A 27,070-nucleotide genomic window follows, 5' to 3' on the forward strand; every position below is an offset into this window, starting at 1 on the left:
CACAAGAAAGACAAGCACAAAGTTTAGGGGAGAGGAAGTACAGTCTGAGGACTCACCCTTGATCCCACCTGGAGAGGCTGACTCAGTAAAGGGACTTTTCTTTGGTTTTGATGCTGTAATTTATTTTTTTAATTTATATTAGTACATGTTTGCAGTAAATATTGATTATATTCATTGTAGGGAATTGGTACATGTACCTAACACATCGAAGTTCTTTTTCCCCTTCCCTTCCATACCCCCATTTTTTCTGCCACAATCAGATTCATTTATAAGTCCTCATAAAGTTAATTATACATACAAATTAACAACCAGGCTAACTGGCAAATAAAAATCAAGCACATAAAACAATTATACTAAATCAAGGCACACTATTAGATATACTGTCCATGCTGAATTACAGTAATTTTTTCTCTCTTTTCCAATTATCACCTTTATTTCGCACTCTTTTTATATATTGATTTTTTTCATACAAGTAAAGCCATGTAATATGTAAGTTTGTGTGTCTGATTTACTTCATTTAGCATTGTGGCCCTAAGGTGCACCCATTTTCCTCCAGATGACTCAAGTTTATGGTAAGAAAACTTCGTGAGGAATGCCTGATGCCCTTGTGTGGTGACTCCTGAAATCCTGTGTTGGCAGGACCCCATCAAGCAGAGTTCTGGGATTCTATCCTTTGTGTAGATCAGAGGTATGGGCCACAGGCCAACCAGGGTATACTAAGACCAAGTCAAGAGGCTCAGGAAAGCTAGAGGTAGCATTCCAGGGCAGATGGTATTCCCATGTGGAAAGGTGGCAGGGTAGCCTGGAGTATGTCTCCAGCCAACAATATTAGCTAGGCTAAGGGAAGGGAGAGAAGCAGATGCACAGCAGGGACAGGCCTGGGCAAAGTGGGAGAGAAGTACAGGGTCTCACCCTGATGGGAAAGAAGACAACATCTTTCCAGACAGCCCGCAGAAATGTATCCCACCTTCACTTATGAACAAGCCCATGTACCATGTGTGGTCAGCAGGGCCTGGGGCTGATGCTTTGAGCATCACTTCACCCTACATGTCCCCTGCTGCTGGCAAGTGCAGTGGGCATTCCACCCAGTAACACATATTGTTTTTCATTGAGTTAGTAAAGCAAGGCTTGACTTCTGAATTACAAATTTGAGAGCCAGGTGTGATGGTGCATGCCTGTGATCCCAGAACTGAAGAGGCAGAGGCAGGAGAATCACTGTGGATTTGAGGCCAGCCTGGCCTACATAGTGAATCCAAGGCCACCCTGGACAACATAGTGAGACGCTGTATCAAAAACCCAAAAACTTAATCACTGACTCAATCAATCAATGAATCAGAAATTTTGGAGAACACTTCATATGTGTGTTGGTATAACTGGTTTCCTCCTTGCCAATCTGTGCCAACCCAAGGTAATCTGTGCCCTGAGACAGGTAGTCAAGCAGATTCCACCAGCTGAGAACCAGGACTCTGCTTTGCAAAGCTAGAGGAGAAGTCCAGGACCATCTGCCCTGTGTCCATTTTCCTCCTCCATAAGATGCCAGGTGGCCCTTTCTTCTCAGGGCCCTGGGAGGCCCACAAGAGACAGTTTGTAAGGAGGCTCCCGTGTCTCACTGGGTCTCCTCTAAAGCCCACAAAGGCTGCCGACAAAGAGAAACCAGGCTCCTGTGACCCCCTAAGAATGAAGACTAGGAGGCTAGCAGGCTTCCTGCATCGGGGTGGTATCCTGAGTCAGCACAGCCTGTGGGACTGCTCAGTGCATCCAGGTCAGACAGGTGTGGGCAATGGTGTGGTGGCCTGACCCAAAACAGGAGCAAGCCAATGGGAGGAAGGGAGTGGACTGGACTGGTAGGGTGGCAGAGGAGGCAGGCTGGAGCGGGCTGAGGCTGACTGGCCCCAGTGATATGAGGAGAAGCAGCCTGTAGATGGCAATAGTGAGCCACAGACCTGCTTAAACTTGGCTTCCCATCCCTAGGGAAGTTCTGTGGGTTCCCAGCAGGGACTATACTGCCTAGCTGTGACCATGAAGCCACTGGAGTGAGAATATGGTCAGTGCCGAAGAGCCCTCGCTTGCAGGGTAGTAGCGCCAACCAGCTCCAACACTCCCCCAGTCTTAGAGATGTTCATTCTCAGACTCCGTATGAGCTCCTGACCTTGGGGGCACTAGCTCCGAGCGGTCACACCCACCTCAGACCCCACCCGGGACCTGAACCTTTCTGAACTTCCTCCCCTGCAGAGCTTTCCCAGATAACTGCCAAGGCCTCCAAATCCTCCTGTGCTCAAGCACTGTACCACAAGTGACAACATATGAGAACCAGTGGATCCTACCTTGGGGTGACCATGGAAACAGGGCACTGCCCACTCCCCAAACTCTACCTGGGCCCTGTGCAATGGAAAGGAGGGTACCTACATCCTTCCCCACACCCCCTAGTCCCTAGAGACTGGGAGCACAACAGCCTGGCATGCAGGTAGGGGCCAGAGTTCCCAAGGGGCACTTCACTCACTTTCTGCCTGGCTGCTACTAGGGGCCTCCTCCAGCTCCCAGGATGCACAGGCAGGGGCTCCTTCGTGGTTCACTCTACCAGGAACACCAGCAGAAGCCCCATTGCTTTGTCCTTTCCTGGAGCTAAGCCCCAATTTTCCTTAGGGTTTTTGCATCCTCCTATAGGGGATTTTCTATATTGGGTGTCTTGTCAAGAGAAAAGCTGTGAATCCACCCTCAGTAGCCCTTAGTGAGTAGCATGGCCCTGTCCTGGGGACTCTGGGGGAGAAGCCCTGGCTTGGAAGTCTGAAGGGGCTACTAGGGCCTTCACAGGATCTGGGGATACCCCCAGGGTCAACCCCACTGGGCCAGCTGTACCTTTGGCCCAAAGCCCTCCCCTCCTTCATCCTGAGTCCAGGAAACAGCGGAAGCTGAGGCCATTTATTTTTCTATTTGTGTCCCCCAGCCCCCACCCCAAAGCTGGCCATGACCCCAGTGACTAGCATCTGTGCTTCCCCTCTAGCTGAAGCAGGGCAGTGATGGGAAGGCTCATGCTGCCAAACTCACACGAACCACCCCCCATTTCCCATCACCATGCAGTGGGGAGCATCCTGTACCTCCTCAGGTCTCTACCTCCCTGCCATAGGAGGGTGCAGCCCCAATCCATCAGGCCCTCCCGGCCACTTTGGGGGCTGCAGGTTCCCATCACAGAGCTCCATCCAGGCCTCTCTTGGCGGTTAGACAGGCAGTGGCCACAGATGCAGTGAGAGTGGCCTGCTATGTATGGGCAGGGCATGAAAGCTGGCCCTGCTGTTGCTTGCTTTCCTCCTGTTGCTCCTAGCTCTCTGGACATCAGTATCACAGCCTGCAGAACGGGAAGAGCCATGGGCTCAGGGTAGTGTCTCTTGGAAAGTCCCCCGCCAGCCCACAGCTTGGCTCAGGCCCAGCTCCCTCCCCCAGAGACAGCATTAGGGAAGCCAGGAGGCATCCCCAGAGGCCAGTGGCAGCCTGCTGTAGGCTTGCTCTAACAATGTGCTTCCCCCACACAATTCCCAGAAATGCTGCCCTCCTGCCCTGCCAGCCCCAGCCCGACAGCCTGGCGGCCACTCCACCCTCCTCCTCCCCAGGGAGCCCTAGGCAGCCACAGGGTCAGAGGGTATGGGTGAAGTTTTGAGGGCTGACTCAGAGGGCAGCCAACCCAGGAATCCTAAGGCAGCCTGCCTTGCCCTACCTTCCTGCAGAGACCAGGGAATCTCCTGAGGACAGCCATGGCCAGTCCCCTGCAGGAGCAGCATCCAGTTGGTCCCTCAGCTTGTGCTGAGGCTGAGGAAAGCCAAATCAGATCACACACTGTGCTCAAATCTTCTCAAGGGGTTCAGGGTGTAGCTCAGTGCTTGCTGAGCATACAACAGGTTCTGGATTCAATCCCCAGCACTGCAACAAAAAATTCCCAGACCTACCCTCCTGTAAATTTTCCCTCTGGGAGCCTGAGGCGAGAGTCAAAAGTTCAGACCCAGCTTGGGCCAGTTAGCAACTCAGCAAGACCCTATCTCAAAATTTTAAAAAAGAGGACTAGGGCTGGGCATGTAGCTCAGTGTGAAGGTCCTGGGTTCCATCCCAGTATCTACACACACACACAGGCACACTCCGGATCCTGCGGTGCTCTGGCCCCTGAGCCTCAGCTGCCCCTCACACCACTCTCCCTGCCCTTCCACACACCTGCAGTCTCCTTCCATGTCTTCCCATGTCCTTCAGGTGTGGCTCAAAAGTCACCTCATTAAAAAACAGACCAGGAGCACCCTATATACAGTTCTCTCCCACACCTGAACCCCAAATCCTGACTTATTTGAGGATGTATTGATTTTCTTTCCCTCTATATCTCTTCCTACAGCAGGGATTTGGGTTTCTTTTCTGCCAAATCCCTACCTCCTAAACCAGAGTCTGGACCAGCAGGTGCTCAATAACTCATGGAGGTTATGGATGGATAAATGGATGCTTCCTGTCTGAGCAAGGAGGGTGGGTGATTCCTTGTCCAGCTGGCAGCCTCAGCTAGTTTCTGACCAGAGCCACTCATCACTAAAGCCAGGCAGTGTTGGGTGTCCCACCTTGAGTGCCCAACTGGCAGGTGGGCAACTGAACACCTGGGTGTGTTTTTCCTCTTTGTCCCTACCTTCCCTTTCTCCTTGTTTCCTAGTCTGGTAGGGGAGGGAGGGGCCAGGGTAGCCCAGGGCACTTTGGCAGGGACAGGCACTGTCCACCTGGGGCTCAGAGAGCTGAAATGTCCAACACATAGTACAAGCACAGAAAGAGCCGACTGATGCCTCCACAGAGCCACCAAGGGGACTAGGACACACACGACTACAAGACCAGAGATACCCACAGGCCCATACCCTGGACACTGAGAACCAAAGAAAGACAGACATACCACACAATGGCTGATCGGCTGGAGGCAGGGGGCGGAGCCAGGGGTGGGGCCAACAGAACTTGGTCAGGACCAGGGGCCAGCAGCTGGGGTGACCGGACAGAACGGCGCCTGCTCAGCCAGGGCTGGCCCTCGGCTCCTCAGGCTTTGAGGCTAGCCTTCCTTCCTGAACTGCTGTTTCCTGGTCCCGCCCTGTTGTTGCTATGGAAACCCAGAGCAACCCAGCTCCCCAGCCTGATTCCCATGGAGCCCCCGCAGAGCAGCATTGCTGGAGAGGTCCACAACAGGCAGCAATGCTGGAGGGCACACACAGCCATCCACCCACCAAGAGCAGAACACCCCCAAAAGGCTGCACAGTAGCCCCAGGACTCACCCAGCATTCCTGACACCCAGCTCTCCTTCAGTGCTCCTAGAAATAAGCACAGCCTGTGATAAACATTCAGGGTCCCAAGTCCGCATGGATAGCACAATACCCTGAATCAGAAAACAGCCTTTGAAATATTATCTGGGCCCCAGGGGTACCCCCAGAAGCCACTTCTCTGCACGTACTGGCCACAGCACATATGCCATCATTCACAGTCACGCTGCAGTCACAAACACAGATCTGTTCTCCACCTTACAATCCTATGCCCTCAACTCAGGGAATCTCTGCCCAGTCTTGCTGGCCCTTGAACACCCAGGGTAGATGTGACCCCATGCAACACCCTCAGCATCACCCTTGACCTAAAACAGCCCCACTATCATTGCACAGGAGGACCCCCATCAGCAAGCCTCTGCATAGCTGTACCTCATCCCCTCCCCCAAATCAGAGCCCAAACCAACATCTTTTTCTACACAGTACTCTTGGGTCCACACGACTGCAGTGAATTGTACATGTGAACCCTGATCCCAAACCTAACATCTTTTTTTTTTTTTTTTTTTTTTTTTTTTGTCTTTTTCATTTTTATCGGTACCGGGGATCGAACTCACGACCGCCTGCTTGCAAGGCAGGTACTTATGCCGCTGAGCTAAATTCCCAGCCCCCAAACCTAACATCTGAAATCATTGTACCCATTCATGCCTGTTCACACCCTTATACCATGTATGCCTGTCCACTATTCCAAGATTACAGGCAGAATCAGAAGCCCAGTACACAGGAGAACTGATAGTAAAAGGACACAGGGCCTGAAGACTGTACTCGGGCCAGGATCAGATCTGTCACTGGCTGAGAGACATGCAGGGCCACCTGGTTCTGAGGTATCCAGTGTCCTTCCTGAAGGCATAGAAGGCAGGAGATCAAGGAAGGCCCAGACTCACTTCCCCCACCCAGGCCTGAAGCTGAGGTAGTGTCTGAACCAGGCAGCTAGCTCTGAAGCCAAGGTCTCAGGAGACTAGAGTGCTCCTCCACCTGGAGCTGCAGCTGATGGAGACTCCCCCCACCCACCCTACTCTTTGGGAACGGGAGAGTCCAGGCCCTGCAGGATTCTGTAATTGGTCCCAGCCTTGTAGCTCCTGCAGCCGCCAAGGCTTGGCTGGTGGGAGCCTGGGAGGTCTGTGCCCAGGCAGCGCCTGGGAGGTCCCACCACCCCCAGCCCGGAGCTGAGCCAAGCCAAGCCCCCACCCAGATCCACCAAGGCGAACTACCCAGAAGCCGTTGCAGGCCTCCCCTAGAGGCTGGGGTCCAGTCCAGGCTGAAGGACAGAAATAGGTAGATAGCAGGGAGGACAGTGTGTAAGCAACAGGCAGGTCAGCCCCATAGTTACCGCAGAAGGTTGCTCCTCTACTCCACCTCTTCTGGGAGTGGGTAGCTGCCAGCCTGGGTCAGGTCTGGCTGAGGAATTCCAAGGGCAGAGAACTGACCCTAGACTCATGAACTGGCCCCATCTTTAGACAGACCTGGATCTCAGCTCAGTGGCCAGAGAGGCCTTGGGGCCCCTTCCTTTCAGTGCTGATAGCCATACTTCTCTGAGTAGGACCCCTGATCCTCAGCCTCCAACCCCCATCTCCTTATGGGAGGATCCAACTTGTTTGGTTCCCAAGGCCCTGGGCAGCCTCCAGCACTAGGTCCACCTCACCCCACATCCAGGCAGATGTACAGAGACAGGCACACATGCAGACCACACACACAGACATGCAGACATTCATGTCTGATGCCCCTCCCCCAGCACAGCTGGCCACACCCACCCCAGGCCTTAGACAACCCTAGGGAGTCCCTTCAGCCCTGAGGCTCCAGGGTCAGAGCCACCCCACTGACTGCAGCTTCCCCCTATTGTTGTCCCATCTGGACAGTGGGAAGGGGATCCCATTGTCAACCCTGCCAGGCAGTGAACCTGCAGAGTAAAGGAGTACACCAGCAGGCTCCTCCTGCCCAGCCAGGTTCACAGGACATGACAGTAGCAGATGCTTGAGTATCACAGCTCAGCCAAGAAGAAGGGCACTAGCTGGTGCCAGAGGAGGTGGCTGCAGGAGGAGCCACGGGAGGAGAGGGGAAGTAAAATGCCAGCACTGCTGGGATAGCATGGTCAGAGCTCTAGAATGACTCTGGGCACCAGCTAGAGGCTCCAGAAAGCTCCACATTCAGCCCAGTGTGTGTGTATTTGTATGTGTGTGTGTGACTGTGTGTGCGTGTGCATGTGTGTGTGTAGGGGTGCTGCTGCAAAGGGCCCTAGAGGCCCTTTCCCAGAATCTCCTGTGACCTACTCTGGGCAACCCTAGCCTTGAAGACCCTATACTGCACTTACCCATGATGCTATGGGACACAGGCAGCCACTGCTAGTGCTGCTGGGGAGATCAGGGTAGTGTGGCCCTCTAGACCTACTCTCTATCTATAGGCTTCTTCACAGTTCGAATTCCTATTATTTCCCCTCTGGCTCCTAGTGTGGTGGCTCCATCCATCACACTGAAAGCTGGCTGAACAGAGCTGGCACCACTGGCAGAAGCCTGTGAGCTCATTCGCCTTGTTGCTCACCACTATTGTCAGCCTCCTAAGAAAAACTGGAGACTCTACCCCCGTACTTCAAATGCTCCAGCCCACCAGCCCTGCTCAGCATCCACGTATTAGCTGCTAGTGCCAGTGACAGACCTGGGGAAATCTGGACATGAGCCTGGAAAACCTAGCCCTTTCCTGTTAAGACCCTGCCCAGAATGTAAGGAAGGTATGTGGGGACAAAGGAAACCCAGCCCTAGGAAGAGGGGTATAGTTTAGGGACAGCCAGTGGGCTGCCGCAGGACCCATCCCATTCCTAAGGAGGGACTATGTGTGATCTAGAGGGCCACCAGAGGCCATAGAGGCCTGTGGCCACTGCTACCTGTGGCCTCAAACCGTGGCACTCCCAAGGCTCAGGGGTGGGTACCCTGACACAGTGAGGGAGACTGTAGAGTTTCCAGGCTGTTAATGCATGCAGGATGGGGCGGGGTCCTGACCTCACCCAGTGGGTGATCTTCCCCTAACAGAACCACATTTGGTGGGGGCAGAAGGACCTCCTGGGGGACAGCCAGCAGCTTCTGGAACTCAGATTCCTTCCTGATTGGATACAGTGGACAAGGGGGAAATAAAAGGCTGAAGGCTTCCCCCCTCCGACATACCTTGGTTGACTGCCCAAGCAAGGGACCTTCAGCAAAGACACCAGTGCTCCTTGCCTTCCCTGGCCTCACTCCTCCAGTCTCTTTGCTCTTTCCTGCTGTGATGGCTTGGTATGGATGGGCAAGGGAACCAGAGATGGGTTTGAAGGAGGTTTGAAGGAGGTTTCGAGGTTTGAAGGAGTCTCAACATTCAGGGCATTAGGCAGCAGGCATGAGGCCAGGAACCCTGCAACCCCAGACTGTTGTCTCCTTGCAGGAAAATTGGATTGAAAATGGTTGAGGAAAGGAGAAGCCCACCCTCTCTAATCTCAAGGGTAAGTTTGGGAGAGGTGTTGGAAGACCCAGCACCCAGAGTTCTGCCTGTGCATGGAGAATTTGGGCAGCATATCACTTCTCAAACCAAGGCGCTTTTCCTTGGGTGCGGTGTGAACGAAGGTGGCCTCCCAAGAGTTTGGTACTAAAATAAGTCTTCCTCTTCCCAATGCAAACTCAGAGCCCTGTCACCTCCCCCAGATACTGCGGGGGTCCAACGCCGTGGGTGGGACGGCAGCTCTGTTCTGACAGCCTGCAGGCCCCACAAGGACTACTTCCCAGCCCCCATCCGGATCAGAGGCCCCTTCCCATTCGGGAGTCCCTCCTTCGGAGACTGTGGGGAGGGAAAGAGGGTCTGTGCCCAGGAGGCCTCGGCGGGATCCGGTGCGGCTCCAGAAGAAAGGGAACCCCCGGGGAGGGGGCAGCGCGGCCCGCCCCGCCCCACCAGGACCAACCCGCCCCGTCGCCGATTGGCCCCCAGCCGCTATATCTGGGCGCCCGCCCGCCGCTAGCCAACACCATCTCTATCGCCGCCGCCGCTGCCGCCGCCGCTAGTCCACCTTCTGTGCCCGGCCTCGGCCTCGGCTCGCAGTGCTAACAGCTGTCCTCCGCGCTCTCGCGCAGCGTTCCGCCCAGGCCGCGCCCAGCTGGAATGCAGAGATCGCCGCCCGGCTACGGCACACAGGACGACCCGCCCGCCCGCCGCGACTGTGCATGGGCCCCGGGATCCAGGGCCGTCGCTGAGCCGCGCGGCCTCCCCACCGCCCCAGCCGCGCCTGCCTCCCCGCCCAGCCCGCCGCGCAGCCCGCCGCGCAGTCCCGAGCCAGGGCGCTATGGCCTTAACCCGGCCGGCCGCAGTGAGCGCCCGACGGCCGACGAGCTGCGCATCCGGCGGCCCATGAACGCCTTCATGGTATGGGCAAAGGACGAGCGCAAGAGGCTGGCCCAGCAGAATCCAGACCTGCACAACGCGGTGCTCAGCAAGATGCTGGGTGAGCAGCTGGGGTGGTCAGGGAGGTGCTCCCGGGGAGGGCGCTCCCAGGGAGGGCGGAGAGGCAGTGCCGCGCTCTCGCCGCTCGGAGCTCACCAGGGTCGGCCCGACCGTGCGTGCGCTCCCGACGGCTGCCCCCTTGACCATGTCTGTCGCCCGCAGGCAAAGCGTGGAAGGAACTGAACGCGGCAGAGAAGCGGCCCTTCGTGGAGGAGGCCGAGCGGCTGCGCGTGCAGCACCTGCGCGACCACCCCAACTACAAGTACCGGCCCCGCCGCAAGAAGCAGGCGCGCAAAGCTCGGCGCCTAGAGCCGGGCCTCCTGCTCCCTAGCCTGGCACCACCATCCGAGTCGTACCCCGCGGCGCCTGGCCCAGCCCATGCCTTCCGCGAGCTGCCCCCGCTGGGCGCCGAGCTCGACGGCTTGGGGCTGCCCACGCCCGAGCGCTCGCCGCTGGACGGCCTGGAGCCTGGAGAGGCGGCCTTCTTCCCGCCTCCCGCGGCGCCCGAGGACTGCGCGCTGCGAGCCTTCCGCGCGACCTATGCCCCCGAGTTGGCCCGGGACCCCGGCGGCTGTTACGGGGCGCCCCTGCCCGAGGCGCTCAGGACCGCGCCGCCTGCAGCGCCGCTCGCTGGCCTCTACTACGGGGCCCTGGGCGCGCCAGGCCCCTACCCCAGCCCGCTCTCGCCGCCTCCCGAAGCGCCACCGCTGGAGGGCGCTGAGCCCCTGGGCCCCGTCGCCGCCGACCTGTGGGCCGACGTGGACCTCACCGAGTTCGACCAGTACCTTAACTGCAGCCGGACTCGGCCCGATGCCCCCGCTCTCCCATACCACGTGGCGCTGGCTAAACTGGGCCCGCGCGCCATGTCCTGCCCAGAGGAAAGCAGCTTGATCTCGGCGCTGTCCGACGCCAGCAGCGCTGTGTACTACAGCGCCTGCATCTCGGGCTAGGTGCCGCCCCTGCCCCAGCGCTTCCTCCTGCTCCACCTAGACCTTGCGGCCCTGCCGCACTCCCGCTTCCCTCTCGCAGATGTAAGTGTCGCCACGCAACAGCCTGGACGCTCCCTTGCTGCGGGCGGCCCTACCTCCCCGGGCCTTGCCCGTATTGGGGGGGGGGGGTCGGGCTGTTCCAGGAAGCTCAGGCCTGGGACCTGCTGGCTGGCCCTGCCAGGGTTAACTATTGGAAGCACCTAAGCCTTTTCTTGCAGTGTATTTTCTTGAACCAGGTTGTATTTTTTACCTTGTCTTTTTTATATACATAATACAATATATTTAATTTTTAATTAAACTTTTAAATGTTCCAGTGATCTACCGGCATCCGTGTAGCAAGAGCTTTTTTTTAAATACAAGGGATAACAATGCTGTAAAGGAGGAGCCAGGGCCACAATAAAATGCCTGGGCTGCTCTGCACACCTGTGTCTGTGGTTGTTGGACCAAGGGGCACTGCCACATGGAGCCCTGGACCACTGTCCTCTTTGTCTCGGGAGGGAGCCTGACTCCCAGTGTGAACCAGCATCCTTTTTGCCATCCTTCTAGGACCTAGCACAGACTTGGTACCCACTCTCTGGGCCTGCATCCTGTCATCTGTCACTTAGTAGTCCCCTTACATCCTGCATGATGATCAGGATCCCCAAGGCCTACAGCCTGACATCTGTGTGCAGACAGCATTCTGGCCCCCACTGGGCATCTCCCAGGAAGAACTGCACTGCACCCTATCCTCTCTGCTCCTCAGAGCGACATGTCCAGCCTTAACTCAGTGAGGACACAGGATCAGTGACCAAGCAGGAGGCCCAGGTTTCATCTCGAGTTCCCCAGCTCCAGAGCACCATCACACTAGCCTGGGACCCCTTCCAGGAGACTGAACTCCTCTTTCTACACCACCTTTTTGATCCTCAAATCCCCTGTGTATCCAGGGAAGGCTGGAGCCTCACCTCAGAAATGAACTCTGCACACTATTCCCCAAGCCCAGCAGATCTTCACAGCTGGAAAAGGGTCCTGGGTCCTGGGAAGGGCCTGTTCTACCCAGTAACCCCATGACATACTCTCTCGGGTGTCCAGCTGAGAGTCACCCAGAGCTGTCTCCCATGTGAGGTGTGTAGACATAGCCTGAGTATGGGCATAAAATTCCCAGCATGACCATCTGTGTGGGTGACTGTGTGTGACAGATCTGCAGCGAGCCCAGAGCTAGTATCCATGCATATGGGCCGAGCCCGGAGCTAGAAGAGTAAGTATCCATGCATATGGGCTGAGTGCTCAGTGTAGGGGAGAGTGAACAAGCAGGGGCTGTTTTGCAGGTGTCCTGCACCTGGGCTCCCTTCCCTCATCTGCATCAGAGCACAGAAAACTCAGAGACAGAGGACAGCACACAGAAGAGGAGAGGGACAGACAAGCTAGGGAGGGCAGGAGAGGGAAGTGACCATCTGCACAGCCCTGAGTCATTCCTGCTTGGGCTGGAGCATCCCATAGGCACCCACCCCAGCCATACTCTGAACATGCACAGAGACACTGGACAGAGTGATGTTCACGTGGCCAGGATACAATCACCATTTCAGGACCACCCACTCCTTTAGGTTAAGGGGGCAGGTTTAAAAGGTAGTTTGGGGTGGCAGTGTGTCCCCTCTGTGTAAAGAGAGGACAGAGCACTGTGCTCCCTAGAAACCCTTCCCCAAAGTGTCAAAGCAGGTTAGTAGGGGCTGAGTTTGGAGCAAGTTCTAATCTCAAGCAAGTCCCCAGCTCTGAGACAAGCAGGGTCAGACGGGAACATGAGCAGGATTGATGCCCAGTAAGGGCAGCTGATCCTAGCGGCTCACTAGCAGCTGCTAAGCACTGAGTCTCCTTGTGGAACCCACTTCCCAGTGTCTGGCTGGGAGGATGTCCTTCACACCCACCAATGAGCTATTATACTGGGCAGGACCACGGGCCAGGGCTACCTCTCTGTCTTGGTCCAGTCTGTCTCTTTCCCCTTGCTCCCATCCCGTGCTCTGGACCCAGCCTGGGAAATTGGGGCAGAACAGGAAGGGCACACCTCTCTTTGCAGCAGACACTCAAGATGCCAACAGAGCTGCACATCCCACAGAAATGCCTTGTACCAGAGCCATGCTGGGCAGGCAAGGAGGGCATGTGTTTAGGACGCAAGCCCTGTTCTCCTGCCACTCTCATGGACAAACACTTGGGAAACGCCAGACATTTAGCTTACATTATTCACAACTCACACACAATTCTAAGTGCACAGTTCAGTGGTCTCAGTATATTCACAAAAGTAGGAGCCATTATAGCTAACTAGTTCTAGAATATTTTCACCACCCCTATTACTCCTCATTCCCTCCTGCCCCAAAAGATACTAAACTAAACTGAATGTGCTGGCACATACCAGTAATCCCAATTCTAGGAGGCTGAGGCTGGAGAATTGCAACTCTAAAGCTCAGCCTGGGAAACGTCACAAGACCCTGTCTCAAAATAAAAAACAAGGAGCTGAGGATAAGCGCTTGTCTGGCAAGTGTGAGGTCTTAAGTTCGATCCCCAGCACCAAAAAAATAAATAAATAAATAAAAATGTAAAAATAAAAAACAAAAAGCTACAGATGTCGCTAAGTGTGAAGGTCCTAGGTTCAACCTCCAGTACCAAAGACAAAAACAAAACAACAGTTATAGGCATGTTGGCACACACCTGTAATCCCAGCACTCCAAAGGCTGAGGCAGGAGGATCACCACAAATTCAAGGTCAGCCTGGACTACTAGTGAGGTCAAGGCCAGCCTGAACTACATAGCAAAACCCTATCTCAAAAACAAAACAAAATACACATTCACATAAACAAACAAATAAATAAATGTTTCCCATTGTGGACTCAGCTATTCTGGACACTTCATCACCCTCGTCTCCTCAGGCACAGATGCACTTTCCAAGACTGCAGTTATTCAAAGCCAGGAGCTGAGGATTTAGCTCAGTAGCATAAGTGCCTACCTGGCAAGTGTGAGGTTGTGAGTTTGATCCCGGGTTCCAAAAAAAGAGTACACTTCCATATTTTAGGAGCCAGGGATGTAGCTCAGCGGCATAAGTGCCTGCCTGGCAAGCACAAGGTTGTGAGTTTGATCCCCAGTACCAAAAAACAAAGGCCCAAGGTCAGCCAGAGGGGTGAGCACGGTGTAGAAGTCAGAGAGAATATTCATGTACCCTTCTCGTAGCATGCTAGGTTTTTTCCTTATAGCATACTGTTTTAATATCTTTTTTTAATACTGGAGATTGAACTCAGTGCTTCGCATACGTTGCTCCTGAGCCACAGCCACAGCCGTTTTTACGTTTTTCAATTTGAGACAAGGCCTTACAAATTTGCCCAGGCAGTCCTCCTGAAGTTTGGATCTTCCTGCCTCAGCTTCCCTAGTGCTGGGGTTATAAGTGTGTGCCATCATGCCTGGCCATTCTTTTACATTTCATTATTAATTTCTTACAATGTCTAAATAAAAATTAACCCTTATTACAGATTCATGTGCACAGGGTGACAGTATACTCAGGAAAGTTTCAGACAGCCTCACTCCAGCAAAGCAGAAAGTTGTGTCAGGAGGCACACTGCATGTCCTCTGCTACACTGCATGTTGCCTGGTTCCCTTGGTGTCACACGTGTCGGGCTGAATCAGAATGTTCTTCCTCTTTGCAGCTGAGTAATATTCTGTCCTTGTGTGAATATGCCACATTTATATAGTCACCAAATTGACAGACATTTATATTGTTTCTGCTTTTTTAGCTATTGTGCATAAATACTGTTGTGAACATTTACATACAAGGTTTTTGTTTGTTTTGTTTTAAGATAGGTTCTCACTACATAGTCTAAGCTGGTCTCAAACTTGTGATCTTCCTGCCTCAGTTTCCCAAGTGCTGAGATTACAGGAATAGGCAACTATACCCAGCAAGGATATATTTTTATTAATAATACATAGTTATACTTCTTTTTCTTTTTTTTATCGGTACCAGGGATCGAACTCACAACTGCCTGCTTGCAAGGCAAGCGCTTATGCCGCTGAGCTAAATCCCCAGCCCCCATAGTTATACTTCTAATGACTAAGTTTGAAACCTAGGTTAAGAAACTTGTACCCAGGAAGAAAATGTTTAAATCAGAAGGGGAACAAGGGGGAGGAAGGGGAAAAGGAAGGAAAGGACAAGGAAAAACAAAAAAAGAATAAAAGGAAAAAATGGAAACAAAACTTTTGTAAACAAGGAGGGTAAGAGGACTTGAAGGGAGGGGAGAGGAATGGGAAAAAGCAGCAAAATAGATCAGGTACAGGCACAAATTCCTTATGATGAATGTTATCATTATGTATATCTAACATGCACCAATAAAAAAAGAAGAAGAAATCCCCCAAATCCCTAGGTCTGGAATGGTTGACCTCCAAGTCCCAACAGGTACCCCAAACCAAAGTGCGTGGCAGTGGTACCAGCCTGAGCCTACTTCCCTGCGCCTGTCTGTTCTGCAGGGATTGACCAGCCGCTGCACCGAAGCTCTCTACTCTTCTGCTCCAGGCTCAGCCCACTGCATAGGGGGAAGGTTTGTCCGGCCCAGCAAGGACTGAACTGGAATGAGGACCGTGCTGCTCCTCAGGGATGCTCAGCCTAGTTGGCTCCCTCCCCCCACAACCACAGTCTCAGAGATGCCCTTTCCCCTCTGACCCCACCCTGTATCCCACGACCAACTGCACCCCCCGGACTCCACCCCGTCTTCCCCATCACTGCCTGCCGGCTGCCTGGGAAAACAGGAAGCAGAGGGCTGGCGCTGGGAGCAAGTGCAGGAAGTGCCGCTTATCTCAGGCTGCAGCCCCAACCCCTGGCCTCCTGCCGGGCGGGGGGCGCCAGGGGTGGCCCAAGGACAGGGAGTCCTGGCCTCCTCTCCCCAAGCCGTAGTGGTCCCAACTGGCCTGTGGGGAAAGAGACAGCAACTGAGGGGATGCCAGCGAGTGCCCCAAGGCAGATCAGGCTGTTGTTCCCTCCATAGCCAAGAGCAGAAGTCCTGTTTCTATAGCTAGGAGGTGACCCTGGGACATCCCACCTTCCCCAGAGCCCCCCACCCACCGCTGCCATGCTGGCCCCCAAGGGTCTTCCATTCCCCCACAAGTATTCAGTTCCCAAGGCAGGCGCAACCTCCTCCCTGCTCTTCCTTCTGGATCCTAATGGGGGTGAGTGTTTGTTTCTGTGTTTACAAGGTTGGTTCTTTTCCTGGGGAGGGGGCAGGATGGGGGCTGTCCCTGCCCCCCAGGATCCTGAAGGCCACTAACAGGGACAATGGGCTTCAGCACCTGGTACCTCCCAATGAGCATATGCTTCCTGAGGAGGGGGGCTTGTTTGTTTCCGGGCCAGCCACAGCAGAGGCAGGCAACCTCTTTGCACACCTGTGGGTCTTGAGACTCCACACTTGTGTTCACATGCAAAGGGCCCAGGCCCACAAGGTCATGCATCCTCCAGGTCTGGGAGCAGGTGTTTCCTCCCTGTCCACAGTGCTGCCCAGCTTCTCTGCTTTCTGCTCACTTGCACCCTGCCTACCCAGCTGAGGCTGCATGCAGACAGGGCACTCTGAAGACATTGCCATCTTTCTTAACCTCCCCTTGCTCTACTCAGCAATACTCCTTGGTGGGATGGGGAGGGATGAGGGAGAGGTCCCATCCCTGCTCAAGGAGAGACTGTAGTCCTCACCCCCTTTGGAGGTGGGGAACCCACAGTGGCAAAGTCAGGATTAACTTGGTCTTGCAAATCCAGAAATTAGCCTGTCGCTGGAGTTCCAGATGTTCTTTCAAAGGCTCCCAGTCTAGTCATGGGACCCAGGCTCCCTTCAAAGTCTACTGGGCTCCACCTCTCAGCTCTACACATGGGATGGGGGGTTGGTTCCTGGGCTGTAGGAAGTTGCACAACCCAGCCAGTGCCCTGCAGGGTCCATCTGGCACCCTGGCACAGTCCCCTCAGACCCCACCTCCCTGGAAACAGCTGAGCCCCAAGAAGGCCACTGTGAGCTGGGGCAATATAATGCATAGCCCCATCTCTGTGAGACTCTAAGTGCCACTGCTTCTCTGGGCTGCTTTGGGTCAGTTCCAGCCAGCAGACAGGAGCAACTTGTGTGCTGGCCTGTGCTGAGAATAGTTGAGGAAGATATGCTCTGTCTTCTGCAGCTCCACAGAGGCATGAGAGATCCTCTGCTAGGACCTCTGTGCTAGGTCTAAAGAACCTGTGTCTCAGGTCTGTACAGGTACCTGGTGTCCCCTCTTAATCTCTGTGACGCCACAGTTTTGAGCCTCTATGTGCGACTCTGCACCTGCCTGCCCCCCTGCAGGAGGAACGCAGTGGGTTGAAGGGGGCCTCCAAGACAAGCTCTGTAGAGTAAACACCGGGCTGGAATGCAGGGGCTTCTCTCCCCACTGAGTGGTTGTGGTCTAGGACTCAGACACCAAAAAGTGTCTCCAAAGCTTGAGGTCTCAGCCCCTCTTCCAGCTCCCTTGAGGAGGCGGTTTGTTGGATCCTTTCCCAGTCTCAGGAGGTGGGGCTGCTTTGCTGCCCACCCACTGTCCAGCTCCAGTGACTCTGAAAAGAAGGGAACACTGTGGGTGGGCAGCAGCTATGGGACACCCAGGAGGCCTTGCCCAGATGCCTCTTGCACAGAAATGTTCTCCCCATGGGCCCTAGAGCTGGATAAGTCCAAGTGCAAGCTGCCAGCAAATACACGGCTGGACTCCCCCACCCCTAGAGCGTCTGGGTATCCAGGTTGCACCCTGCAGATACTTCCTACCTGGGGCTCCTCCCTACCTTCTCCACCCCCATCAGGTTCTGCTGCCGTAACCTTCTGTTCCCACAAAACTGGGCCTTTCTCCCTCATTCAGGACTCTTGGCTACACCCTATCAGAGCCTTTGAAGGGAGTACCATTCGCTCCAGTATTACAGTTCTCCCACTAGTGTTCCACAGTTCAGGATGAAGGTCCATCCAGGACTCGGGACCACCCTTTCCTGTTCTGCCTTCCATCCACATGCCAAAGCAGGCCTGGCCTTCACACGCCTACTTTGTAGAAGACACTCCACACCTGCACTGCCTCTGGACAGGTCCATGCATGTGGGTCCCTCTTGGCATCCTTCAGTCCCTCGCACAGCACTCCATGATGCGGGAGATGCAGCAGTGAGATGTAGAGTCCCCAGCCTGTGCTCAGACATGGCCTGGGAGCTCTGTAAGAAGTTTGAACATTCAAGGAATCCGAATGCACAGAGGTCAGGAAGCCCCACTCCCTGCCCACATGCCTTGACCCAGGACTGGTTCCGTTAGGCAGACCATACATGCCCCAGAGGACCCAGAATAAGCTTTGTGGCTGGCTATTGGTTTTGCAGATTGTCCCAACAAGGGCTTTCAGAGTCTCTTGCTTGGCTGTGCCACAGGCATGGGCAAGACCTTCGTTAGTCCCGGGCCACCTCTCCCGCCCAGGAGGTGAAGTCAGGTGCCGGACCAAGAACTACGGGGCCAGGATAAGGGAAAGGCAGACAGCCAAGACTGTGCAGACACTAGGGGCCAGTCGGCTGGCCTAAGGACGGGGCTTGGTCACTCTCTGGAGCCCCCTCCCCCACCTACATCGTAGCCATCCCTGGGGCAGCAGGAAATGGCCTGGCCAAGCTCAGCCGGGGCGGTAGGGCGGCTTCCCCTCAGGCCGGTTTCCTTTATCCGGTTGTTTTGCTCTGAATTCACCACGCTCTGCCTTCCCCTCCCCTCCGTTTCCACCCTCCCGCTTCGTCCGGAGTGGACTAGGATGGATGCTTGAAGCTTTAGAGCGCCCCTCAAAACCGCAGGCACAGGTTGGGGGAACTTGGCCCGCTTGACCAGTGTCCAGAGCGCGCCCCCTGTTGCCCGAGGCTGGGAAGACCGGCCCCGCCCGCTCCCAGGTGCAGAGCAAAGCGCCAAGCGCTGCTGCCTCGCTGCTCCTCCTCCCCGTCTAGGAGCCGACTAGGCGGCTCAGGCGCACAGCCACACGGGGGAAGAGAGGAAGAGTCGGCCCGCAGCAACACCCCATTTATTAAGGTCTCGCTTGGTTCATGGGACGTGGGCCACATCAGGATGGCCACGGCTGGGTGGGGCTCGCTTCTCCACGTCCTGGGTCCTTCCGTGAGCGCGAGCTGTACCGGTGGAAGGGTCGAGGTCGCCGTGCACACCGCGAATAAAGCCCATTCCCAAAGAGGCCCGTCCTGTCTCCGATCAGATCCTCCACCCCAGTTCTCTGCATCCCAGCACTCATGGGCAGCGCTGGGGCGTTAGGATTTACTGGTGGCCGCGGCACGAAGCGCGAAGAGCTTCTCCCAGCAGGTGGCGACTGTGTCCAGGGCACGCAGGAGAAGGCGCCTCCGGCTGCCACGACGAGAGGCAGGGCGCGTCCTAGGCCACCAGCTCTGCTGTGGGGACCAGCAGTCAGGAGTGTTCCGCGTCCCGCACCCGCCCCTGCAGCTCATACCCAGCCCCTACCTTGCCCAGGGGCCACAGGAGCCCCAGCCCTTAGGTCATGATCAGCTGGGGAGATTGCGGCAGAGAGGCGGTCTGCACCTGCACGCATTCAGGCACACACCTGTGGTGGCGTCCAGCAGTGACGACGCATCACTGCCTCGGTCCGAATGGCTACTGTCCACGCTGCTTTCTCCAGGGCTCCACGGCGGTCCCCTGCTACTGCTCCGCGCAGGGTCCGACCCAGGGACTTAATGGACAGTAGGATACTGTGCTCCTTGGGAGGGAAAGGAAGAAAGCTGGGGGACAGAGGCATCGAGGGGAGAAGCAGATGGACATGGGTGGGGCGCCCCCTCCATACCTCCTGGGTACCACAGGAGACCTCAGGCCGTCCCAGCCCTTCGCTATCCCCAGTCAGGTTTTTCCGAATTAAATGGTGGCGTCTGGAGCCCAGTCCTGTCCTTTGAACTTCTGGTTTGACCTGCCTCATGGCTGCGTGGAGGTCCTCAAAGATAACGGCACGATAGTGGTGGAGCACGTCAGGGACGCTGCAGGAGCGCTGCCGGGCCCAGCCCAGCGCAAACCCCAACAGCACCAGCACGAGTGCCCAGAACACAGGTCTTGGGGGTACCTGTAGGGGATGACAGGTCGGGGTTGGGCACCTGAATTATAGGATGAGTCCTAGCAGGAGGCACAAACTGGCAGGCACTTTGGGCCACTGACAAATGTCTGAGCCAGTGTAAGGTGGAGAGGTGAGTACTCAACAAAGGTCCTGAGAGTAGGTCTAGCAGGATAAAACCCTGCCTTCATTTTTTTTTCCCAGTACTGAGGATTGAACTCATGACCTCACACTTGCCAGGCAGGCGCTTGCGCCCATAATGTTTTTTGTTTGTTTGTTTGTTTGTTTTTTGTACCAGGGATTGAACTCATGACCTCGTCCTTGTCAGGCAGGCACCTTATAGTGCTGAGACAAATGCCTGGCCCAAAACTCTGCCTTTTTTTGCTTGCAAGGTAGGCACTTATGCCGCTGAGCTAAATCCCCAGCCCAAAACTCTGCCTTCTTAAGGGGAGGAAAAAATAATGCACAGGACTCTAGGTGTGCTACAGGGGCTATAGAGGACATTTCACTGAGATTTAAAGGACCCAAAAAGGCGCACAAGTCCAGAGGAAAGAGGCCTGACACTAGCATACCTGGGGTAACGGCAAGCAAGGGATGGAGCACCCATAAGGCAGCAGAGGGAAGGGCTCACCTGGCTCTGCACATCTGGTGTGGCCAGTTCTGGGGTACAGCAGGAAGTTAGCCACGTACAGCCTCACACAGCCATGTTCACTCCCATACCTGCTAGCCACAACCCAAACCCAGAAATGGGCTCTCCTTTCTAACTCCCCCACTTTACCTCTCTGCGCCCGTGGGCAGGAGCTACATACCTGCCTCCTCAGCTGGGGGGCAAACTGCTACACTCCTTTGTGGCTCCTCCTTTCCATCAATGCTTCTGCTACAACCAGCTCTGAACCATAGGAGCTGGGGTCCCCCACCCATGCACCCCAAACCAAACTGAGACAGAGGCCAGGGCTCAGAGCTCCAAGTCACACTTCACTGGCAGAAGGCGGCTAGGGAAATCCCCAGAGGCCATAGGGGAGGAAGAGAGCCGCCACATAATCCTGCCAGCACAGTTGATCCAAAGGCCTTCTACCCCCAAGAACAGAGAAAACTCGCTCTGGGAGAAGCCCAAACATTGAAGAGACAGCCGATGGCTGCCTCAGGCTGCAAAAGGGCCAGTTCCCAAACCTGCCCCCGGCCCCAGACTGGAGTCAGCCAGCCAACTTGGGCTGGAAAATTAATCATGTGAACCCAGTAAGAAGACAGGACTCGGCTTCCCAGCCCAGGCAGGGGTGCCTGAGGAAACACACCCAAGCCTGCCTAGAGCTGGGGAGTAGAAGTGGCAGGCTCCTGTTGCGGCACCACAGATTCAGTTCACTGTGGCCCATTCTTGAAATCCAACAGAACCACGGCCAGCAAGGTGCACTCAAAAGTGCCGACCGCCCCCTGCCTACTGTAGATCAGTCACTAAGAACAAGAGTTAGATGTGAGCAGGCTAGCAGGAGCTGCAGGAAGACGTTCAGCGCTGGCTAAGCCCCACACTGGGAGTGCTGGCCACTCAGCCAGTGTCTACAACCCCCCCAGGCCCAGAGCTCAGACTGCTCATCATTGGAGAACAGGTTCCAAGAAGACCAGAGTGCCAGCACCCACAGCTGGGCTGTGACAGGAGCCATCAGGGAGTTCAAGGCCAGACAGGGTTCAGGGAGTCACCAGAGAAGCAGCATTCTCCAAGCTGTATGCACACCAGCCCCTTGGCCTAAGCTCCCCCTCACCTCCACCCCACCCCCCGCCCCCATTGCTCACCATGGGCCTCTCGAGGTCTGGCCCTCCCTTACTCCCTCCAACTGGCCATGCGCATGTCCCTGAAGTCCTCTGGTGGTGTGTGGACAGCACTGGGCAGCCACAGGAGGTCCAACACATCTACAGCCCTCCCTGCACAGGCACAGGACTGCAGCAGGGCACGCGGAGAAGCTTTTGAAGTTGGCTCCTCCAGCAAAGGAGGGAGGGAACAGGAGGAAAGGAAGGGGAGAGGCCAGCAGCCCAGCCCTGCTCCCCCACTCACTGTCTATCCAATTGCTTCAACCTAAACTCTGGCACCCAGCGGCTACCATAGGGCTTGAATTGAGTTAGCCCCAGGGAAGACCCTACTGTGTAGGTGTAGGGTGTTCGGTTGGCACAGGGCAGTGTAGGGCCAGCTAGTGCGTAAAGCGAGCTGGGCAAGGGTGCCAGGGCCTGTCTTTGTGGTCAGCAGGTTCTGCCTTTCCCAGGGACCTGATGAGCAGAACCTGGTGGACAGGACTTAATCCCTTGCTCATGACCACCAGCCCCTGTACCTTGACATCAGGCAGTCCTGCCCTAGCAGGTGCCAAGATTCGGGACTTCCCAAGGCTCCACTGCTGGCTCAGCCTTGCCTCTCCTGGAATGAAGGGGTCTTTCATGAGGGAGTGAGGTCAGAGTCTTTGAGTGTAAGAGCAGCCTCTGGAACATACAGTTCACCTTTACCTGGAGAATAGAAATTTTTCAGCTTTAGAAAAGCTAAGGTAAGCCAGGCCTGGTGGCATATACCTGTAATCCCAGCACTTGGAAGACCAAGGCAGGAGAATCACAAGTTCGAGGCCAGACTGGGCTACCAAGCAAGTTCAAAGCCATCCTGAACTCCATAGTGAGACATGTCTTGTCTGCCTGTCTGTCTCTCTTACACACACACACACACACACACACACGCAGACACAAAAGCGAAGGCACTTGGGAGGTTGAGGCAGGAGGACTTCTTCAAGGCCAGCCTGGGCTACAAAGTGAGTTCAAGTCCAATCTAAACTGTATAGTGAGACCCTGTCTCAAAAAACCAGGAAAAAGGAAAAAAAAGCAAAGAGATGTGCTCCCAGGAAGAAAAGCTGGTGAGGCACACAGGTAGCTGCACCTCAAACCAACCAGGAAATACACCCTCTTAAATGAGAAATGTGTGCAGACACGGACAGTGTAGCTGCTCTGAAATCTTCCAACAGCCCCACAGGAACCCTTCTCTATCACCCTTTTCAGTGACCCCGACTATACACTCAGCTCTCCAATCAGGGGAAGAATCAAGGAGACCAAGCCCACTTATGACAGTGGTCACCAGCAGCCTGAGTCCACAGCCAAGTCCTCCCTTTTCATCTGTAAGGAGATGGGCTGGCTTGGCACTCCCTCTTTACAGGGAATTCCAAGGCTCCCTCCCAGTTTCCATAGAAACACCCAAGAAGCTCCTAGGGCCTCAATGGGGAGCAGATGTGCAAGCTGTGTGTGAGCTGGCAACTCCATGTGACCTGTCCAGCACCAAACAATCATCGGCTCCTGCATCACCTGGGGACTGATCCTTTGCCCTGCTATCCTACCCTCCAGGTTCCCAGCACCACAGAGGAGGTAGGGCTGCATCTGTAGCAGGACAGGAGTCCACTGGGACTCACTCTACCCCATGTGGTCACAGGGCTTCCCATCCTTACCTGTCAGCAGTGAACAGGAACACAGGCCAGCACAAGAACCCCTGTAGGAGTGCTTTGACCACACTGTAGGCCCTGTCACAGGCACCACAAAACATAGCGGCCTCTGGGACTCATCTCTTAGGAAGACCGGGAAAAGCTATTGCCCAGAAAGCAGAGCTCAGAGGGCTGAGCCCTTATCAGCCCATATGACTGCATCTCTTCTGCCCAGCAACCTGAAGATCATCCACTTGTCCTCTACACCAACCAGGACCTCCAGCCAGGTATCTTCAGCACCACCCGCACACCCAAGATGACTAGATGGTTCTCAAGTGAATGCACACAAGTACTGACACAGGGCCCCAGGAAGCCCTTCACCCTCGTGTAGCATAAAGGCCACAAAGCCAAGTCTCTTGGGTATCTATATCTGTCTCTGTGTCTCTACTGTGATTCAGGGCTGTTCCACTAAGTATACCCCCAACCCCTTTTCTTGTTTTTTTTTTTTTTATTTTAGCATAGGGTCTGGTTAAATCACTAAGTTACCCTGGCTGGGTCTGAACTTGAGATTCTACCTCAGTCTCCCAGAGTGCTGGGATCATAAGCATAGGCCACCACACCTGGCTAAGTAATAGTCTTCCAACTAGCAATGGAGATAAACAGCCAGGTGTGGTGGCATATACCTATAATCCCAGGACTCAGGAGGCTGAGGCAGGAGGATTAAGTGTTTGAGCCCAGCCAGGGCAACTAGAACCTATGTTGCAAAAAAGAAAAAGGAGAGGCAGAGGATTTAGCTCAGTGGCTCAAGTGCTTTCCTCCTAAGTGTGAGGTCATGAATTTGAACCCTGTTACAAACGAAAGAAAGACAGAAAGAAGAAAGGAAGGAGGGAGGGAGGGAGGGAAAGAGAGAGGGAGAGAAAGAGAAAAGGAAGAAGGGGGAGGGAAGGAAAGGGAAGGAGGGAAGAAAGGAGGGAGGGAGGAAAGTAGGGAGGAAAGGAGGGAGGGAGGGAGGAAGGAAAAGAGGGAGGGAGGAAGGGAGGGAGGGAGGAAAGGAGGGAGGGAGGGAGAAAGGAGGGAGGGAGGGAGGAAAGGAGGGAGGGAGGAGGGAGACTAGTGATGCAACTTAGTGAGAAGGTCTTGGTTCAATACCTAGTAAAAAATTTCTTTAGGATACAATTACTATGAATTAGCAAAACCAGGTTAATCTGGAAAAATCAGTCAACTTCCTGCTGGTTACACTTTCCTAGAGGTCTTTGAAGGCAGCATGGACAGACCCTGTTCACAGTCAAACTCCAAGAGGCCCCAACTATTCCTGGACTAATTTAGTAATCATACTCTGGATCCCCCACATGAACACAGGGTCCTGCTGCCTCTGAAAATGCCACCAAGGCCACGTGAGGCTTTGGGGGTACCTTTAGACACAAGTCCAACAGTCCTCTACCCTGTGGGTACGACCCTGCAAGTGCTTTATCCCGCTCAGAGCTTTGGTTCCCTGTGGCCTCCAACCTGCTATGTCAGACCTGTGAGATGGTGTCCTGCTGTCTGCAGAGCCTGTGCTCCCACCACCTTCTCCAGCAAATCTCAACAAGCCCTGGCACCCCAACCATACTTCCTCATGCCCAAACCAGAGCTGCTGCGACCACTCATTCATATAGAGGAAGATGGACTGGGACTTCAAAAACAAACACCAGGGGCTCCAGCTCTGATACACTACATACAAATTTTTAATGAATGAAGACAGACACCTAAGGCCTGTGCACACGCGTCCATGTCCCACCCCCACCCACTCCTTAGAAGGTGTTCTTGATGCGAGCAGCCACCAGCACCAGGATCTCCCCAATCTTCCTCTGCCAGTTGGTGATGTCCTTGGACACGGTGCACCACAGCTCCCCATGCCGGGGCTCTGCATTCTCACAGCGTTTCCTCACCTCCTCCTGCTGCTCCTGGGGGAGGGATCAGACAGGCCTTCAGGTGGGACTCCTCCTGGGCTATCCCGCAGCCTCACCTCCCTTATACCTGCCTCCTCCCTGCCCTCAGGACCCAGCTCCAAAAGCAGCACCCAGTCCAGCTGGTGGGGCAGGCAAGCACTGGGTTCTTGAGTTGCCCAAGGCTGGCGGAGCTCCCTGTAGTACCAGAGGCCAGGACACTGACAGGAAGACACTGCGTGCCTGCTGTTCAGCCTTACCTCAGTGCCATGCTGCAGCTCAAACTTGTAGAAGAAAGCCCAGGCATCCCCCAGGTCTGAATCAATCTTCACTGTGCGGTGGAACCACTCCCGGGCCTTGGTGATCTTCCGCTCACTCCAGAACAGCCTGTCACAAGAATGGGGTAACAGGTCTCATAGTGAGAGGTGCACAAGGCACCTGCAGGGCTGTGGCTAAGACCTGGGACCACCTTTACCCACCTGTGTGGGTCATCAGCTACACCCCACACCTACACAGCCCCAGCAAGCCCAGGCATGCACCAATGAGCAGGTCCCAAAGAAGTTCCTTGGCTAACTGAAAATCATCCAATTGTCAATCATAACCATCCTTCAAGCATCTAACTAAACTGCTTCTTCAAGCAAAAGATTCACATACAGAACAAGATCTTCAAACTTTTCTCTGAGTCAAATACAAGATGAAATCAAACTTGAACAACCAATAATTAAGCCTCTGATTAGCACTGTATAATGTTTAGCTTACTTCTAAGACACAATGTCTGCTGGACCACTCTGCTCTTCAGCCAGCTCCTTGCAGCAAACCAAGCAAACACTAAGAAATTAGGCTTTTGGTGAGCACTGGAGATTTGATCCTGACAGAGGCTGCAACCCCACAGTACTTGGACCACAGCATATATGCTAGAGTCACCAGATGCCCAAAGACAGGATGAAAAGGGTCTATGTTGGAAGCTAAGAATGTAGACTATCAGAAACCAAATTAGGGCCTCCATGGGCACTCCTTTCCCACCTGTTCATGAAGGCAGAACAGAAGCAGGATACACTGGGTATGTGATGGGCACGTCACATCCAGCAGCTTTGGACTCTGCCTCTACCCTCCTACAACTCAGCTTCCCTAGTAGTGACAGGCACTGAAAAATCTGACGGACCAGGTAACCCCTCCACTCTTGGCAGCTGTCTATGCTGGTCCCAAGTACCAAACAGAATAACTTCACATTGTGATAACCTGATTGTTTTTTAAGCCTTGTGGCACTCTTAATTGCTCGGTGTTAGATAAACTGTGATTTAAAGAGCACAAGCTCAGATAGCAGACACATGGAACACTGGCTTGGGAACAGCAGGGAGTGACTTATTTACTTTAACAAAGCCTTTTATAATGTTTTATGGTTGCCCTATCTGAGGGCCAGACATAAGTCACTCTGGGATAAGGGAGTACAAGGACACAAGGAAGGAAGCTGGATCAGACACAAGCCAGATCCCGAGAAGCCTCCTTTATATGCAAAGGCCATGAGCTTCTAGAGGTACACAAGCTACTGGACCCCTAGAGACCCAGCGCCGCCCACAGGACAGCCAAGAGCAGCCCTACGAAGCTGTACCTCTGTTCACTGTACTGGAGCAGGATGTGTGTGGGGCAGGTAGAGAGGTGGGGGTGCGACCCAAGGCAACTGCCACCCTGAAACCAGCCACAGGAATCCAAGCGAAAGCCCCAGAACCACTTGGTCCTCTCTGATAGTCCACTTCACACCCTTCTGCATGGTCACTGCTGCCTTCCCTGCCATCCTCAGGGACAACACAGGCTTTGTCTTTCTAGGGAGCAGAGACCCTGTGGGGTTAGCATGGCTCTGGCAGCCACAACTTTGTACCATCTTCCTCA

The 27,070-nt window shown here is 54.6% G+C and overlaps 3 protein-coding genes and 1 long non-coding RNA gene across 5 annotated transcripts in view; 1 reads left to right on the forward strand and 3 right to left on the reverse strand.

Moving 5' to 3' along the window:
- Positions 1-95: 95 nt before the first annotated feature.
- Positions 96-9,134, reverse strand: LOC106025978 (uncharacterized). Its single transcript, XR_010047239.1, has 2 exons — positions 5,274-9,134; positions 96-3,343 (listed from the first exon to the last, which is right to left on the reverse strand). It is a non-coding gene; the product is annotated as an uncharacterized LOC106025978 (long non-coding RNA).
- A 149-nt stretch (positions 9,135-9,283) lies between these two features.
- On the forward strand, positions 9,284-11,080 carry Sox18 (SRY-box transcription factor 18). The gene is made up of 2 exons (XM_003462782.5): positions 9,284-9,765; positions 9,927-11,080. Exons 1-2 carry the CDS (start codon positions 9,426-9,428, stop codon positions 10,712-10,714), a joined length of 1,128 nt encoding a protein of 375 aa, XP_003462830.1. The 5' UTR covers positions 9,284-9,425; the 3' UTR covers positions 10,715-11,080.
- A 7,686-nt stretch (positions 11,081-18,766) lies between these two features.
- On the reverse strand, positions 18,767-21,778 carry CUNH20orf204 (chromosome unknown C20orf204 homolog). 2 transcript variants are annotated; one of them, XM_023561967.2, is made up of 4 exons: positions 21,610-21,778; positions 19,567-19,836; positions 19,330-19,482; positions 18,767-19,156 (listed from the first exon to the last, which is right to left on the reverse strand). In XM_023561967.2, the coding sequence occupies exons 1-4, from the start codon at positions 21,724-21,726 to the stop codon at positions 19,022-19,024; spliced, it is 675 nt and encodes a 224-aa protein (XP_023417735.1). In that variant the 5' UTR covers positions 21,727-21,778; the 3' UTR covers positions 18,767-19,021. The 2 variants fall into 2 exon arrangements, with proteins under 2 accessions (XP_023417735.1, XP_023417734.1); XM_023561966.2 differs by having other exon boundaries at positions 18,767-19,159.
- Positions 21,779-24,959: 3,181 nt separating this feature from the next.
- Prpf6 (pre-mRNA processing factor 6) overlaps positions 24,960-27,070 on the reverse strand; it is a 51,874-nt gene continuing 49,763 nt past the window's right edge. The window contains exons 20-21 of the mRNA XM_003462783.5: positions 25,444-25,570; positions 24,960-25,201 (exon numbers count right to left, since the gene is read on the reverse strand). Of these exons, the coding sequence (XP_003462831.1) occupies positions 25,049-25,201; positions 25,444-25,570 (280 nt within the window). The 3' untranslated portion in view covers positions 24,960-25,048. The remainder of the gene's footprint in view (positions 25,202-25,443; positions 25,571-27,070) is intronic.

Source organism: Cavia porcellus, unplaced genomic scaffold, assembly GCF_034190915.1.
Source record: "Cavia porcellus strain 051 isolate PalLab524CR breed Dunkin Hartley unplaced genomic scaffold, mCavPor4.1 scaffold_5, whole genome shotgun sequence".
Taxonomy (NCBI): Eukaryota; Metazoa; Chordata; class Mammalia; order Rodentia; family Caviidae; genus Cavia; species Cavia porcellus.

Excerpts from the sequence above, each read along its gene's own strand:
- Sox18 (XM_003462782.5), top strand. The coding sequence starts at position 9,426 with ATGCAGAGATCGCCGCCCGGCTACGGCACACAGGACGACCCGCCCGCC. Across the intron at positions 9,766-9,926 it reads GGTGCTCAGCAAGATGCTGG|GCAAAGCGTGGAAGGAACTG; the intron begins GTGAGCAGCTGG and ends TGTCGCCCGCAG.
- CUNH20orf204 (XM_023561966.2), bottom strand. The coding sequence starts at position 21,726 with ATGTGTTGGACCTCCTGTGGCTGCCCAGTGCTGTCCACACACCACCAG. Across the intron at positions 19,483-19,566 it reads TCTCCTGTGGTACCCAGGAG|GAGCACAGTATCCTACTGTC; the intron begins GTATGGAGGGGG and ends TTCCCTCCCAAG. Across the intron at positions 19,160-19,329 it reads ACTGCTGGACGCCACCACAG|CAGAGCTGGTGGCCTAGGAC; the intron begins GTGTGTGCCTGA and ends TGGTCCCCACAG.